At 33.9% G+C, this 17,965-nt stretch overlaps 1 protein-coding gene across 1 annotated transcript in view; it reads right to left on the bottom strand.

Moving 5' to 3' along the window:
* The window catches only part of kon (chondroitin sulfate proteoglycan 4-like protein), a 366,417-nt gene that overhangs the window by 25,225 nt on the left and 323,227 nt on the right, over window positions 1-17,965 (bottom strand). The window contains exon 6 of the mRNA XM_071889839.1: window positions 4,171-4,284. Coding sequence (XP_071745940.1) covers window positions 4,171-4,284 — 114 coding nt within the window. The remainder of the gene's footprint in view (window positions 1-4,170; window positions 4,285-17,965) is intronic.

Here is a 17,965-nt window from a genome sequence, read left to right as displayed (position 1 = left end):
TGAATAATTGAAAATAAAGGATAAACAGTACTTGACAAGCGGATAACGCAGTCATTGCCTATTTTAAGGGGTGATCGATATACAATATAAAATGTGTCCCAGCGAATTGTGAATGAAACATTGAGGTACAAAATAACTTGACGATTTTTGTATGTAATATCAACTCATAAAGCAATAAAAACAAACACTCCTTATGAACCAAACTTCTTTATCAGACGAATGGCAACTTGATAAAAGACAAAAGAAATTGCGTGTCCTTACTTCTTGACGTAGGAATGAGTTATGACAAGATATTCTGCATCGTTCCTTTCTCCAAATATCTCATAACCAAGATTAAAAGGCGAAGAATGACGACAAGAACCTTAGAAGGAAATCTGGACGGCAAAAGGTCGAAATAATTCAAAAGGTTTGTGAATACAACTTGGGGAATTCCTGTCCATGCTCAATGTGGCCTTTGTCCTCAACAGGCTACAAGTCTCTTCACTATGGGATCTAGAGCGCTATCAAGAGGACAGCCTTTGTCACCTCCCATATGAATGTAGATGCTCTAAAGGACCAATTGAATTATTTTAATGGACCCCCGAACATATTAAATTAAGTTTCATGAAAAATGTATTCATAAAACAAATATTTAATTACATATTTATTTCAAATTTAGGCCAAATATAAGAACAGGCCAAATCTAACTTTACAAGGTTAAACTGCTTCAAAAAAGGCTAATATGACAACCCTGTTCAGGGGCGTCCGGAGGATGATATAGTTTTTTCTGCTAGGGAGGGTTTTTTTTTTTAATTTTATGATTTTTTTTTTGTTCCATTGTATAATTTCATCGAATGAATTTTTTCAATGAATTCAATGAATATTTTTCAATGTTTTAACTAATAATGCACTTTCTACGCGGTTTTAGGATATTGTTACAATTTTGCAACAAAATACTTCTTAAAGTGAGAATGAGTAGTGGGTTACACTTAAACATTAAGAGAACAACAATGTGGCCCACGCACCACCTTCAAGCTTTGTAGATATATAAAATCTCATTGCCTTACAATAAGAACTTTTAGAAATTTGGAATGAAGTTGAGCTTTGGAAATTTCATTCAACACACTGTAATAGTATTGCCTCTTTTGGCTATTTGAATACAAATGACTAAAATTTAAGTATTCTGCGGACCATTATAAAGTGCAATTGCTTACAGTTAATACATGTTTTATAACTCATAAATACATAGTAACAATGTAATGTCAATGGATAAAAATGAAATGATGATACAAATTAATAGTTGGTTATTAGAATGGTGAATTTTTTAATTAAATAAAGCATTAAAAGATAAAGAAATTGAGAATAGTACAGAGATCGCCGCTTGTATATAACATATATACACGAAAATGTGTGTAGATAATATAATAATGAGTTTTAAAAAGCTCTGGTCTCCTTATTCAAGAAAAGTTTAAGTTTTACAATTAAATGAAGCCACATCGTTCAATTTGTTTCTGTTTGGGATTTGTTTTAATCGAGGAAGTGGAGTGATTTTCAAAAAACGTACGAAAAAGAATTTTGTGACTGGATTAAACATGACTTAATCCAAGACAAAATGTCTCTCAGGAGACTAAAACGAACCTTGATAACCATTATAAGGACTCTACACCTTCGATTAGAGCATTTTATAAGTAGTTTCGAAATTTTCAGAGTGGCCATACGGGCACAAGTGAGGCTGAACATTTTGGACGCCCTGCTGAGCGTAATATTCTAGAAATCCTTGATAAAATTCATAATATGGTGATGTATGACAAAAGAATGAATGTGCATAAAATTGCAAAATTACATCAATATTTGGACATGACAAAGACATCCGCAAGATTGGTGTTCAGGCTTGACCAAAAAAGAAATCGTGTGAAGTGCTTCACGGACGGTTTACAGCTGTTCCACAAGAACTTGCAGGACTTTACGCGTGTTTTGTCAATGTGGATGAAACAAAACTTTTTTTTCACTGTATATTTTCTTTGGCTGGGCTCACACTGCAATATTTTTTCCATCAAAACGCTGTGGCAATATAACTGACTTGGGTAACGAACTCTTTACACATAATACCCTTATTATACCCTTTATAGAAGAGGCAAAAAAAAAAGAATATCTTTGGGAGTAAAATTTTTTAAGAATAGAGAAGTTGAAAAAAGAAAAAAAATTGTGAGGCTTTTTGCATCGTAATTTATTTTATATTTTTTATTCACGATAAAAAATTGAGGACGGCTACATCCCCTCCTGTCCACCCACTGTGGATCCCCATATAAAGTTAACGGATCTACAATTCTGTACCACACTGTACATATAAGTATTATGAACAAAAGTTGAATAGACATTATCTTCAAAGGGCACCATAATTTTACTTACTTAATTAATGTCAGCTCGAGGGTCATTCAAAACAATTAGCTGAATACAAAGTTTTTTTTTCTACACTCTTTAAAAGAGATACTATGGGCTTTAAAAGTCATATTCCCCTTCTTTATCTTCGTACAAACTACGCATAAACGTACGTAACAGGAAGTTGGTTGAGATGGTAAATTGTACAATACAAATTATATTTCTACAAATCCTTCCAAAACAGTTAATAGAAAAAGAAGCCAAGGAGTTTAATTCATTACTAAAGTTGAAATAAGTCGTAAATTAACCTTTAACTCTATATGTACAATGTCCGAAAAGCTTACGAGTTTAAATTATCTCACAGATCTATAATTTTATGACATAAGGGTTTATTCTAGGGGGGGGGGGTAGGAAAAGTTTTCAACCTCAACGTGAAGATGGCAATACTCATAAATAAAAGCTATATCTATTTAGCATCTATTGACAGTTACTCGTCAACCCCATTCTGGACGCGCAGTTGTTATGTAAAGGTTGTTTGAGTAAGTTGATTTGAATATTTTTGTGAAAATGGACAGAATCGAGTATTGAGCTTTCATGAAATAGATTAAAGTAATAACAGACAAAAGAAGGCTTGTTATGGTAAAATTTGACGTATCTAAGTTAATCCAAATCGGAGTAATTGAGCCAAAAACAAAAGGTGTCTCGTGAGTACTTTAATACTTTAATGAGTAAAACACCCAGTATTATTTGGGATGGGTTACAGAGATGGGCGTATTTGTGGGAGAAGTGTTCAGAGTTACAAGGAGACCTTGTTGAAAAATAAAATAAAAATGCCTCATATCTTTGTTAGATTGGCAACCTTTCAGACCCCGCACGTATTGTTGTGTCAGTAGCTTGACATATATACTACATTTTATATTATTTTGACTATATTTTTTTAACCACATTACGTCATAAGTAGGGCTGTAAATCCGAAGCATTTTTAAGCTTGCAAGTTTTGTTGCTCTTGGCAAACTGAACAGTGTTTTATTTTTATTTTTCAAAGCTGTGATCGTTTTTGTTCCACTCTTAAGGAGATACCATCTAAGTATATAGTAGTCACTAGTGCGTAAATATACGAAAATTAACACTGAGGATTTCTTGGGGATTATAAGTGTACGTCCCGTAAAATTGAAGATCAATATTGGAGTAATTCCTGCCTTCATAGGTCCTTCCTCATATCTGGGGGTTTTTAATTTTATGACTTAACGTCACTGCTATTGTTGGCTTATAGGATAGAACCGTCAGTAGTTCGGATACCCGTACCAGAGCAACAGGGATACCTTAGCTTAATGTATCATCGAAAAAGTGCTAAGCCCACGTGTTTTTTTGAAAAATGGCAAATTACATTTTATGGGTGTTCTTTGGAGAAAATCATTTCATTTTTTGGAATGACCAGTTTTTTAACAAAGACTTGAAAATATTCGACCAACAGTTGTGACGAGGGGGTGGAGGATAGACGTAAGTAATGCCATACTTACAAAGGACTCACATGTAAATCTTCAATTCTATTATGAATTCAACCAGGATTTAAACGCACTCGATTTTTATCACTAATAATAATAACATCATTACTTTCCGTCATTCATCATCAAACATATTTGTGGTCACACTTTATAGTTTATACATATAATATATCCTCTCCTCAAGAATGCAAAAATAATGAGAACAGCTTTAGAAATTATAAAATAAATATACATTCAAGTATCAACTACAAATCCTCTTTCGTTTAAGTATTATTTTCATCTATGGATATAACTATGGTTTAATTACCTGATTAAGGAGAAGTCGTGGTACTCCGTCCCATATTTCAAGTGCTACAAAGTCCTTATTTGTAATGGATCCCGTGTTGTAAAAGAGCACTGCATTTTTAGAAATGGTTTTGACCTGCAAATGATAGAAATAAATACATTATAGAAACTTCGATATTTATAAAAATCTTGAATAAATCTATATTTTGTAGAAGCATAAATCAAATACCAAGTCTGTCTATTTTCATATTCGGGTCATACTTTATATTTCCTATATATTTTAGATAGATAAAAAAGTGAAAATAAAAGTCATTTTCTTATTTATCACTTCTACCTACACACATACCATGGTATCACGTGTCTCAGAGCCTTAATACCCCTTGCTCTGTAGATAAATGGTTGTCCACCTCATAAAAAACGGTTATAACTCACAAAACAATGGCAATAAAATAACTATGTGACGTTTAAAACTTTTGTCAAGCCTATGAATGTAGCTGTTGTGTACAAGTTGGGACTTATCTAGGATAAAACTTGTGTAAGGAGATTGTACAATTTCTACATCTCATAATGCTTTATTTAATCATAACATCAGTTATTTTAATTGATGCTATAATTTCATTTTGATCCATTATAATAATGGATTTATTATGTATTTACAAGTCATATACCACTGGGGATTTGAACTTGTTAATACGCCATCACTTAGAATATTATTTATCAACGTTAGGCGTACACGCCTCTGGCGGACAATTTGATTTTTACAAAAGAACTCCATTTCTTACGACGTTTTTAACGAAAAAAAAGGATCGTCACGATTATTGCTTTGTACACATATTTATCACGTCGTCTTTGTTTTGCCACTCGGTATAAGGGTTCGTTTCTCCATATTTTGAAAATTCAAACTTATTGGCGAGCATGGTCGTTTCTTGCTTTCATCATTTGGGGGCTTAGCCCCAAAAAATTATCAAGACAATTATATATAGTGACTTATATAAATAGGTTTATTATATATATATGTATATACAAGCAGAGGGTGCCCATGCTGCAGGGTTGAATAGAAGGAATGGAAACAAGGAATGAAGGTAGAAGAAACTACAGCAAAAGGGATGTAGAAAGAGATAGAAGGAGATAAATATAGAAAGAGAGAAGAAAAAATGATTTTATTAAAAGTAATTTCGTATTGTTCGCATATTTTTTAATGCTTTATATATGAGAAGACTTCCAAACATCTGATTTAAGTCATTTCAATAACACCATTCTGTTCAAACAATTGTTGACCAGCAGAATTGACCTTCATAGTGCCCTTTTCGAAGAAGCCCTTGTCCCCAAAGAACGCTAGGAAAAGAGTGGACACTCAAGGCAAGGAAGATAGGATTTAGTAGTTCTCAATTCGGATTGGCTTAAAATTAGAAGCTGCCACATGTTCCTCCAGGCACGCAGCCAGTTTGAACAAGCCGTCTCCCCCTAGAGAAAAAAGAAGATTAAGGGCAACTACGTTACAACAATAACACGATATTATAGGTCCGTGTTAGGAACATCGTCTTCCTTGTTTTTAGTTTGAATTGTTTATTTTTCCCTTGACTGCTCTTTCCCTAAAGTCCTTTACTTGTCCTTACTGGCGGAAAACTCGGACATACAAATTTTCAGAGTCCACTATTGATATAAGTAAGAGTTTCATAAACCTTTTTCTAAACAGATTGACAAACTTTTTAATTAATTTCTATAATGAATTTAGAATTATATTCTAGTCAGTCTTTGTTTATGTACAAATTTTATCCTCAAGGAATCAAAAAGGCCTTACTGGGGGAATCAGTTTCTTTCTCTTTCTCTCGCCACTTTAGAGGGGAATGTATTTGTGTGTGTGTAATGAGAGTGAAAGCAAGAAAAAGTAGCCCATTTCTATTTAAAAAAAAAAATGAAAATAACAAGGTTATTAGTAATGAAAAATGAACTTTTTTTAGACTTCAAATAACATTCATTTTCATTAGGCTTTTGGAGCACGTTTTTTTTCTTTCTTTCTAAAAGGAAAATATGGCAGAAAACATATTCATAAAAGGTATAAAGGTCTTACTAAAAGGTAGTTCTATGAAGTTATTCATTAATAAATTATTATAAAAATAAATTTTATCAGATAAAATTACATGAGTATCTATTGTAATAGATACAGATTTGAAAAAGAGCCCTTCCAAGTGAATATAAAAATAGGTCTAAAATGATATCAAAAAGAATATGATGGCAACATCGTATATAGTGTTTTGAGAAGCATTTTTCGTATATAGTGTTTTGAGAAGCATTTTTCGTATATAAGTAACATTAACATGGTAACCCTGACAGTTTCTAGAATGTTGAAGAGAAGCTAATAAGTAGCATTTTGTGCATGTAAAAAAAAACATGTCTTCCCTTTACACGCTGCAACTGTTTTATCCTTCGGAACTCCCCGTTCTTTAACTGAGGATCGGTTATCCAGGAATAAACGTTGGGTTTGATAGGAGAGCAGATCCTTTGTATCTACGTTTGATAGGATAGAATCGAAGCTATATTCGCGTCTGTGGTTTGATGATCGCTCCATCAGATCTCAAAAATGAAACTGTCTTGAGCCTTTATCCATGATGTAAGGCCACCTTTGAGTGTACCATACCACTTCGTGGACTTTGTGAATTATGGAGAGGTTAAAGTTCAAAGCGACTGCGCCATGAGAAGTTCAATAAGTGCAGACGTGATATTCTCTTCTCTCAAGAATAAGGACTGCTTAGTTTACTATACCAGAGCAGGGTCGATAAAAATCATATATACAAACAAGTAGATCATTTGTGGAGATCCAGTTGATAAAAATCCTGGTATAGGACCTTTGACAATTAAATAATATTTTGGAGGAGAGAAACTTAGCTGTCATGACGTTTTATTACATAATCTACAAGCAGCTGTGACAAGGGCGGTGGGGGTGAAGGAAATAGGCAAGAACTACAACAATGTTGATCCTCAATTTTACTCTGAGTAAAACAAGGTGTCCAATAACTCTGCAACAAATCCATTGTTGCGACTCTCCATATTTTATGAGCCATGGAAATGTTCAATCCGTTTTGTATATAATTGTATGTAGCTGTAATTTAAGTTCCTTTGTCAGTAATTAAATAATAATGAGAACAGCTTTGGGAAGGAAATTCACTCTTAGGTTTACCAAAAAAAAGCAAGCTAAACAATACACCCGATTTCCATCATTAGGCATAACTGTCATGACGTTTTATTAAATTAGCAACGAGCAGCAATTTGATGGAAATTAACACAAACCCCTCTCGGTATCAGCTAAGGAAATAAGCAGGAGTTACTCCGTTTTTGATCTTCAATTCTACTCTGATTCCAACAAGGTCTCACCCTCATAACTCCCAATAACTTCTCAGCGGTTCTCTCTATTATTCATAAGTACACAAACTTCAAGTTAGGCAATAGCTCTGACAGGGACATTACGGGATACATTAATCTATAATTAATTATTGAAGACAGAACAAATAAGTATAAAGTAATAAATAGTGCGTTTGCTCATAAAAGACAGAGAGTAACACTGAGGGGTTGCGTGTTATATTATGTACACCAGTAGTTATTTCATAGATCACAAAGTTCTATAATATTAAGCCTCAACTCAAAAATGAGTCTTCTACAAACCACCAGACAGATAAACATTACATAAGGACTCAAAAATTAGTAAATCTTCAAGCCCGTTCTCACTCCTACATATTTTTATGGCTCATTTTTGAAGCCAAAGTTGGTAATTGGACATTTTTCTATACTTTTTAAATAATAAGTCCCCTTCCATTCGGAACGATGGCTTCAATACGGGTATGAACAGAAGACCAGCAGGACTTTATAAAGTTCGAACCCAAGTTGTTCCACTCCTCCGTGATCACGGCCTCCAGGATATCTACATTCGGGTGGGAAGTCTTGTTCGTCTTGCCCTCCAAGATATTCTGAACAGCAAAGTACAGGGGGTTCACGTCAGCTGAGGACGAAGGCTCGAAGTTTGCCGGCTAGAAGACAGCCATATTCTCCTGTAGAAATACTGCACTTCAAGGACGTGTGTCACGGGCACAGTCTTAGGTAAGCACATAGTTGTCCCCGGGGAGCGTGCTCTTCAACCATGGCAAGACATGCTACCTGATATCATTGTAGTAGACGTCCGTGTTGACTTTCTCTTTGGCCTAGAAGAAGTTGGGAGATATCTTGCTCCCGTTGGATGCCATGATGTCGAGAACCATTACCTGAGCTGGATGCTTGGTATTGAAGATTCCCTCGATTTCAGTCCAGAAGTAAAAATTTCTCCTGTTCAGAACAGCGTCCACTGTAAAGATTTTGTGCTCTGAAGAGATCGTGCACCTTTTGCCATTTTGCTTGTTGCTCTGACATTTTTGATCGCACAAGAACAAAACAAACATCAAATGGTAGCTATTTGACAGTTTTTTCGACTAGGATCAAGTAAAAAAATATCAGACTTTTAGAGCTGAGGCTAAACGGCCTCGAAGAGGATTTTCAATTTTGAGTCCTCAACCGGTATATCACATTATAATATAATTAATTAATCCAGAAAAGTTTGAAGATTTATGGTTACAAAAGATAACTACAAGTAACTAGAAACATGTCACATGACTCTTAAATAAAAATTTAGGTTCGCAATATTCTGCCATAAATTGGAAAATAGGTATGTTCCCTATAAAAAATAAATATTTACTTTTGATAATTTATTATTGTTATCTCTTGTCTCCAACCTTGGAGTTGCAACGTTTCAAGTGCAGTATGCATAAGATAAACAATAATATTTAATGTCTTTTGTTGTAAACAAAATAGAAAAATGCAACATTTTTATTTATACTAATAGTAAATTTGTGCACAAACTGCAGTTACCACATTATGAATTCCAATCGTGATAATTGTATTCTAGTTTTGACATATATTAGTCCAAATTTCAAAGTAAATGTCTTACATAAGGGATCTTATTCAAACTCTTGAATAAGGGTTAAACAAAAGAAGACCTTCTTATTGCAATTTGTCATATATTTCATGTTAATGGGATAATGCTTTACTATCTAAATTAAAAAATAAAATAAAAACTTCCACTTCTGGGTATAAATAATTGCATCAATTCTTGGTTCTTTTAATTATAAAGGAACGTTGCCTTACAGGAACATGTGACCATGATACAGTTCGACTGTATTGAGTGGAACCATCTGTTCTTTTACAAAAAAACACTAACTATTCCTAACTTTTGTGAAAAAGTCGAATAAAAAATAACATAGATTCAAATTAAGAGCCATCAAACAAGTAAAAAATAATGTATCAATGGTCGAAAATATACTATATACATATTTTTCATTTGTATTGAGTCAGTATACAGGGTCCATTGTATAGTGTGCTTCCTGACGTATATCACATTACATATGTTTGTCTAAGCAATAAAAATATAGTCATATTTATGAAATTTTGCAGGCGTGTAGCATCGAGCGTATATAGTTCATGATACATGGTTCATCAGTCATAACGTCATATTCTCCCCCCCCCCTCCCCCCGCCAGCATATTATAATTATTCTTTCATTCATGAGGAGAGCACATATATGTATTGAGTAACTATGTGTGAGCGTGCTCATGAAATCAGTGAGTAACATAGAGGATTTCCGAGATAGTTACCTTTTATATCCTTTACCCAAAGTTTGTCTGTTTGGTAACGCCTAATAATTCAAGGCAGATCCAGAGACTACCCCTAGTATTAACTCAAGAAAGTTACTTGAGCAAAATCTGCATGTTAAAAGGAACTCAGCCTATTGTTTAAAAAACACAAGCAAAAAAAAACAACAACAACACAATATGATAGCTATGGAAGTGAGCTTATTACCTGTCGACATGACACTATGGATGAGACTGTCATAGTATTGCAGCTAAGAAGAAGCTATCGAAACAACTTGATGAAGGAATATTTTGCAAAGTGTCAACTGACATTTTGCTTCCCTTAGAAAGCACTGTTACATCCTTCTAAAAAACAAAATTTACTTAATTTTAAGAATTTTTTAAGTTTTGAAATATTTTAACCCAATTTTCAATATAAATGTCTTACATGAGGGATCTGTAAAAAATAATGTCTAAAACATTTATTTTATAAATCAATCATTACAACTTATAACTAATATTGTTTTGCACTTTTAATATCAAGAATGCAAGTTAATAGCAAAACTTTGGGAGCCGAAAGGTACATTGGAGAAAATAATTTTTTGATACCTTGCCAATATTATGTTTACCCATAGACAAATAAAAGAAGGTTCTATAATTTATATTCTATTTTTATTTTCACAGTGTGAGACATTATATGACCAGCAAAAAAAGTGTTTGGACGAAGAAAAATGATGAGATTAACCTCAAGGAACCCATTCCTACCGTATGTAGTATGTATTGGGGATGTTTTTCTGCTTAGGGGAAAGGACGACTTCATTACTTGGAAAGAGAGGATGGATGTTGATATTTACACTGGAAATCTTGGCCAACAACTTTCTTTCTTCAGGACAGGGCACTGAAAATGGGTAACGTGATGGGTCTTCTAGCACGACAATGGCCCAAAAACATACGTTCAATGCAACAAATGAGTGGCTCAAGAAGAAACACATTAAGGCCATAAAGTGGCTCAATCCCATAAAAAAATCTTTACCAGTGAACAAACAGAAAAATCGGGAAGAGATCAAATACTAGATACACTAGATGAAGTTGAAAAGATAATATTTTGTACTAAAAAAGCTTCTTAGACAGTTTTGTGATTGTTTGAATCAGGTTTGTTTGATGGGCCGTCAAAGATGTACACGTGCAAAGAGGAAAGCCAATATATTTTACAGTTTTTCTTCGAATAAGGTGAAAAAGCTAGTCAGACGGGGGAATAGTGTTTATTGATTTGATTCTGTAACAGCTAATCACACATTATTTTGGTTTTGTGTTTCCATTGTGGTAACTTTGATGCCAAAGATGCACCACACTCTGAAATCCCAATTATCAAGAATGGGGATACGACAATGGAAATATTTCAGTACGACCGTCATGTGAGTACCGTTTTGATTGCCAACGAGATAAACATTAATAAAAAATGTGGGCTCATGCTAGAGATATCGGAGTTTCACAGCTTACTGTATTGAAAACCATCACAAAAGTGTGTGGAAAGAGCCTAGCAAGGATGGATAGGCCCCTCTTGACCCCAGCAAGGAAAGAACCCCATCTCATTTGTTGCAAGACTCTTTTGAATAAGTCTTTTTGAACACTTTTGCCCGCCCCCCCTCCCCCTACAGCACTGATACCAATCCCCTCTACTACAGCTTTTGGGTGTATGTCGAGGTGAAAGCTTGCAGTGTCTGTCATCACATCACCAATACCCTCAAAGCCATTGCCCGCCAGTGCTAGGACTCTATGACAGAGTACTACATTCTCAACGGGTAGTAGGCCTTCTGCCACCTGGAAGCCATTATTACCCCTAAGGGCGGCTACCTGCATGATTAAGAGAGCTCAGACACACATCTATTACTAGATTTAATTTTGTTGAAATACTATTGTTAGTAATAAATTATATCTTGTTGAAGTTAAAAATTCAAAGTGTTCAGATTTTAATGGATCACTCGGTAGATACCATGTACAATCGGTATTGTACAAAATATGACGTTCCAGTAGGTAATTGTAAAATATATGTTGTGTAAACTCTATGGATGCAATATAATACGTAATGTAACGGATTTTAGCTTTTTTTATTGAAAAATAGGCAAATTTGCAAGAGTAAGAAGTAGTAGTATAATAATTATTAATATTTAAGGCTTGTCCATAATTGCATATATGTTTATATAAATACAAAAGGTAGATTACGTGTCCTACATATTTTTGCTTTCTAGAATGTACTTTTCTGTAATATATCCAAAAGAAAATAATAATTTATTTTAATAATTATTAATACAAAGTACTTTTATTTACGGTTGTTTGTATCTAACGGGTTTAACAGAAAAAAAATGCTCACATTTTAACTTACAACTTCCGAAATATAGATTGAAAAATAGACATTTAGCCATACACCGTGTGGTCCATTGAAATCTGAACAATGACTAATTCAATAATAAATGAAGGTGAGTGATTGAAATGAATTCATATTTCGAGGTATTAAAGCAAAACCAATTAGCTAGAAAACCAAACCAACCTGAGCTCTCTAACTTAGGTAAAGTTTGAGAAAATTACACTTGAACGTGATGGACGAATTTCCATTCGCGCACTCCAAACAGTTGGGCGTCTCCAGACCACTGTCTACGCCATCAGAAAGTCTGAAACGTTGGAATGGAAGAAAGATTTTGTCAAAAAGGCCCAACTGGACCCAGAGGAGATAAAGAAAACAGCCCAGGCAAATCCATTCAAATCAATGAGGCCCAAGTCAGAGATATCGGAGGTTCACATCAGACTACCCAGAGAGCTATAAAAAAATTGGGGGAAAGACTCTTTGGAATAAGTTTTGAAGGGTTCTTTCGAACTCTTTTTGACACTTTTGGCCCCCTACAGCCCTCATGCCCAATTTATATGATATAGTACGTATATTATATAAATTTTGTACTTTTGTAATCAGAGTTGCGGAAAATATGACCAGCCGGTATGTAAAAATAAAATAGGACAAAAATGAATTTGATAATCCTGACACTTTGAAGAATACTTGGAAGGAAAGCATCTTAGCTGTCATGCAGCTGTAAATGATCTGCAAGTATCCGTGAGAGGAATGAAATAAACGTACATCATCTATCCGTATCTAATATCTCAATTCTACTCAGAGTCCAAAAAGGACCGTAACTTATAACTCCACAACAAATCCTCACTCATAACGACACACACTTATGATTATTTTAGATGTTGTCTCTTCATGAATTAAATAATAATGACAGCATTGAATGATAAAATAAAATATTCTTTTAATTTACTCGCTCTATGGTAATATTTGTTACAATTCTAATATACATGATGTATTGGGAATAAAATAATAACAATTACAGCCTTAGAAAATAAAAATAATATTATATTATCATAAATTACTATGTTTCTTTTGCAAACATATACTGAAGAGAAGTAATGTGATTATGTAAAATAAACCATTGCGAAAAATGAACGGGGAAAATGAATTTTTATCTTTACATTTCTCTCCCTCACTCTTCGTGTGACTTGGATGATGATAATGCTATTATTCAAGGAACTGTATAAACTGCAATCCATTAATCAAAGAAGAAAAAGAGATGTTTTTTCTTAATTTAATTAGCTATTTTCCCTCCCTTTAGAAAACGAAGGAGATGTTTATTTTAGACATATATATTCAAAGTACACTTGAAGATAATCATTTATGCAATTTCTTGCTCTAGTTGTGTCTTAAATATGCCTTAAAACATGCATTCATGCACATTTATTTAAGCTATCCATAGTGGTCCCCTACTTATAATCAATGCTTTCTCCTTCACTTCACTGTTTGACCTGTACAGCAGGGTCCTTAGCCAGTGTGCCACGGAAGTAGTGGACTAAGATTTTTTTACATATTAAATGCACAGTATAGTTAATAGAAATACAAGGTTAAACCATCATGTAATCGGGCTCACTAGAATGTTCAATCTGATGTATTGTACCGGGCAGATTTTGACAAAAATCGTAACCACTCATAGTCTATGGCGTCACTATTAAGTTTACTTCTCTCTTCTTCACGATTCTTCAATTCCTTTTGGATTAAATAAAAAACAATTTCAAAAAAGGCAATTGCCCTATTTTCCCCCAAAGGATTAGATATGAGGTACACAATATGTAAAAGACCATAAAAAGAAAATGCATTAAATAATGATAGGAGTATTATTAGGCATTGTAAACACTTCATTAAGCACGTAGTAAGCAAAGAGTTTGTGCATGAATTGAAAGATAATCTATGAAGTAAGTAGAACTTACAACTCATAGTTCATAAACAAAGAAAAAAATAATAATTCAAAGAGCTCTTATTATTACGACTATAGAATATTATTATAGTATGAACACATTACATTAAAAACAAATGGTGAAGAAAGATTGATGGAAGTGTATTAAGATAAACATAATTTAATATACAGTGTGTTTGTTTGTCAGCTATCGATGTTTCATCTTCTTTCTCCCAATCATTTTTCTGAATACCAGGGGGTCCATTGACATTTGAACGCTTAGTGATTCAATAGTTAATGAAGGTTGAGTGATTGAAATTAATTTATATTCGGATATGTTAAAACATAAACAATTAGTTACAAAACAAAAACAAACTTGACCTGTCTAGTTGACGTACAGGTTAAGAAAATGACACTTGAATGTGATCGACAAATTTCCATTGGCGAACTCCAAGCAATTGGGGTGTCTCCAGGATGACTGTCTACGCCCTCATCAAGTCTCAAATGTTGGAAACGGAAGAAGGACTCTGAAAAAAGGCTAAATTGTATCCGTAGGAGTTAAAGAAAACAGACCAAGCAAATCCCTTTTAGTCCATGAGGGCCAATGTAAGAGATCTCGGTGTTTCACACCAGACTGTCTAGAGAGCGATCAAAAAGTGGGCGCAAAGAGCTTTGTGTGAGTGGAGAGGCCACTTTTGACACCAGCAATCAAAGAAGCCAAACTCCTCTGTTCTAAGACTCTTTTGAATATGTCTTTTGAGTTCTTTTGAATTCTATTTAGCCACTTCCGATTCATTACAGCACTGATCCAAAGCCCCTTTACTACACCATTTGGGTACATGTTGAGGGCAGGCCTGCAGTGCTCATTATCTAAGCACCAAGGCCTCAAAGCCACTATCAGTCAGATATTTATATAGGAAAAATTGATTATAAAAACCTAAATACCATTAACAGAAAGATGGAATGGATAACCGGGTATGGGAATCTAAGAGAAGATTAGAGAGTGTATAATCTGGGCTGTTACAATGGAACATGTTGCAAATGAACATTTTACAACCTACGTGCCTGCCACTATCCCGGAGGACTACTGTTTCAGATCAAATGCTTATAATAAGGCTACTCCAATGCCCGAGGGTCTCAGCCGATCTAATGTGGAAAGTTATAGATGAGGTCATTATGAGAGGGCTTGCATCGTTCGGTTGCTGTTCGAGGTCATGGATTTCTCAATTATGGCCAACAAACCTTCTTAAGTATTTGAAAGAAACAATTTGACTCTCACACGTGGGGTTTTCTGGCTAGATATTGATGATGTATTTATTGGAATAATTGGGAATACGTTATCTGACACCCGGTATATATAATCACACATATTTATAAGAACGTCTTAAAGTTATATTTAATAAATAAAGTTCACTTCACAAATTTTCATTATTAATTAAATTAATTTAAAAAAAAGTTTTCTTACTTTTTTGGTGGATAAAAGTTACTTGAAGAATTTATGCATTCAGAGTAAAGGATGATTGATTTAATAACTTCTTATTATTCAATATATATATGTTTGAAAGAACAAAAAATACAAAGGAAAAACGCTCCAAAATAAAAAGACTATACCAATTGGTAAACTGCAGCATGGAATCATAGCCAGTGCAAACGTGACTACATAGCCGGAGGCATATAACTGAAATGCTTAACAACCTGGGATCTGAGGATGTGGGTTATTGGACTAAGCAGGTCTTGCTTGAGGTTTGCATTTAGAAAGCATAATTAATTTTGTAAATCGTGTGTATTCTTTCATTGTCCCAGTTTTTTTTTAGAATTGGTAATCTGAAAAATGACTTTCTTTTCTTAAGCTTCTGATATTATTATTAACCACCTGAGTAGTCTACTTCGTTTCTTACGAAATTCAATTATATTCAAAAGCTAATTGAACATTGGCGTTTGCTTATAAAAGACGGAGAGTAAAACTAATGATTTCATGCGGAGTTAAAATTGTAAATCAATATTGAACTCAAATTAGAATTGAGGATTGCCATTGGAGTACTTTTTGCCAATGTCCTTGTTAATTTCCTTTTCATCTTCTTCCCTCGCCACAGCTTATTGTAACTGATCCAATGAAATATCATGACACCTAAGCAAAACATTTTTCAAATTGTCTAAGTTCCCAAGTTGATTTTGGGTTTCTTTTTTAACTCATTCTAGCTCGTTTTTATGTTGACTGACTTCAAATATATATTTATTCTATAATTGGAAAAATATATTACGAGTTAAAGAAATTTTGTTTCATGTATCCAATATTATTTTCTCAGTGATTTTTTATAGAGAATCACTGCTGTGCCAAAGTGAATCATTTATAGGGCAACTAAGTTAAAAGTATTGCCAAATTACAAGTGACATTACATCACAAGTACCAATAGCTATATTATAAAATAGATGCAAAAAGTTGAATATTATTTTGAACTTTGTAAAAAAAACAACTCAAATCTACAAATCCCTCCTACAAGCTGAGAATTATACCCCAAAAATGAGCCAACAAGTATGTTCTTCCCTACACAATTATTTATAAGTATCTCAAAGCTGCACATCAATCTCAGATTTGCAATAAGGTACGATAATATACCTTGGTAGGATAAAAAACAATCCCACATTTTGCCACCTTTTTTAAAATAATTATGTCTTGTTCATTATTGGTCACATCAGATCATACGATTAAGCGTTGTAAAGGTGTAAGTATACACAACAAAAGCTTTTTTAGCAGTATGCGCTTAGATGGTTCAGTAATGAATTATCGTGCGTCAAGTATGGAGGTCTCAAAGGATGAAATTCGCAATATCTGACATTTTACTAACGAAAAGGGAAAAACGAACAGAAACAAATTTGCAATGTATACGGTGTCAATGCCTTTTCGGTTCGAGTTGCACAACACTGATTTGAGCAATTTTGTTCTGGTGTATTGCAGGTGAATGATGCACTAAGTACTGACAGGTCTGTCGTCGAAAATCATGTTGATACAATCATGGAAAATATCCGGATAGACCGTCATGTTACGAGATCGTTGTACCCTCCAGGAGCTGAACATCGCTCTTAAAGCAGTTTTGAACAATTTGGGGAAGGATGGATACAAAAAGAAACTCAAATAGGAGAGTAATCGGGTCTTATCTAGACAAAGCCAGGACGCACACATCTTTGATGACGCATGAGAAGCTCCAGGAGAACGGATGAACGTTCTTATGCATCCACCCAACATTCCAGAACAGGATCAAAGTGACTATTACCTGTCCTATTCTATGGCCAACGCGCTAAGGGGTACAAATTTGACCTCAATAGAGTTCTGTGAAAATTGGCAGTCTGAATTTTTTTCTTTGGGGAAAAGGGCGTTGACGAAAAGGCCTTTATGAAATTGAATTCTGGTTGGGAACAAGTTGTCAAACAGAACGAGCTATACTTGGCTTAAATCGGATGATTATAATACTTGCATTAAAATAAAGCGAAAAATACGACATTACTTTCCTCTCCCAAATTAAATTCATATAAATTTTTTTTATTTTTCTGGGAGAGGGGGGGGGAGGCAGGATAAAATTTCTTCAGAGTAAAGTATGATTGATTCATTGTCTTACATAAAAACGAAGAAAAAAATTACGAAATCCTCATTACTATTAATTATTAATTACCCATTCATCATATTAAAAAATATATATATATTGTGTGTAAACTGAGTTACAGATACTTCTCTACCCATGTTCAGCTTATTAAGAATATTTTGTCAAAAGAGTTTTTTCATTACTTTTAATATATTGTGTTTTTTTTTATCAATATCATCATCATATCTTATCTGGCAAAGGATATATATTCTCTTGCTATAACGTTAATTTTAAAGGACAAAAAACACAACT

The sequence above is a fragment of the Lepeophtheirus salmonis genome, chromosome 7 (genome assembly GCF_016086655.4).
Source record: "Lepeophtheirus salmonis chromosome 7, UVic_Lsal_1.4, whole genome shotgun sequence".
In the NCBI taxonomy this organism is placed as follows: domain Eukaryota; kingdom Metazoa; phylum Arthropoda; class Copepoda; order Siphonostomatoida; family Caligidae; genus Lepeophtheirus; species Lepeophtheirus salmonis.
The sequence above is the reverse complement of the archived record's forward strand: the minus strand, read 5'-3'. Positions and strand labels throughout refer to the sequence as shown.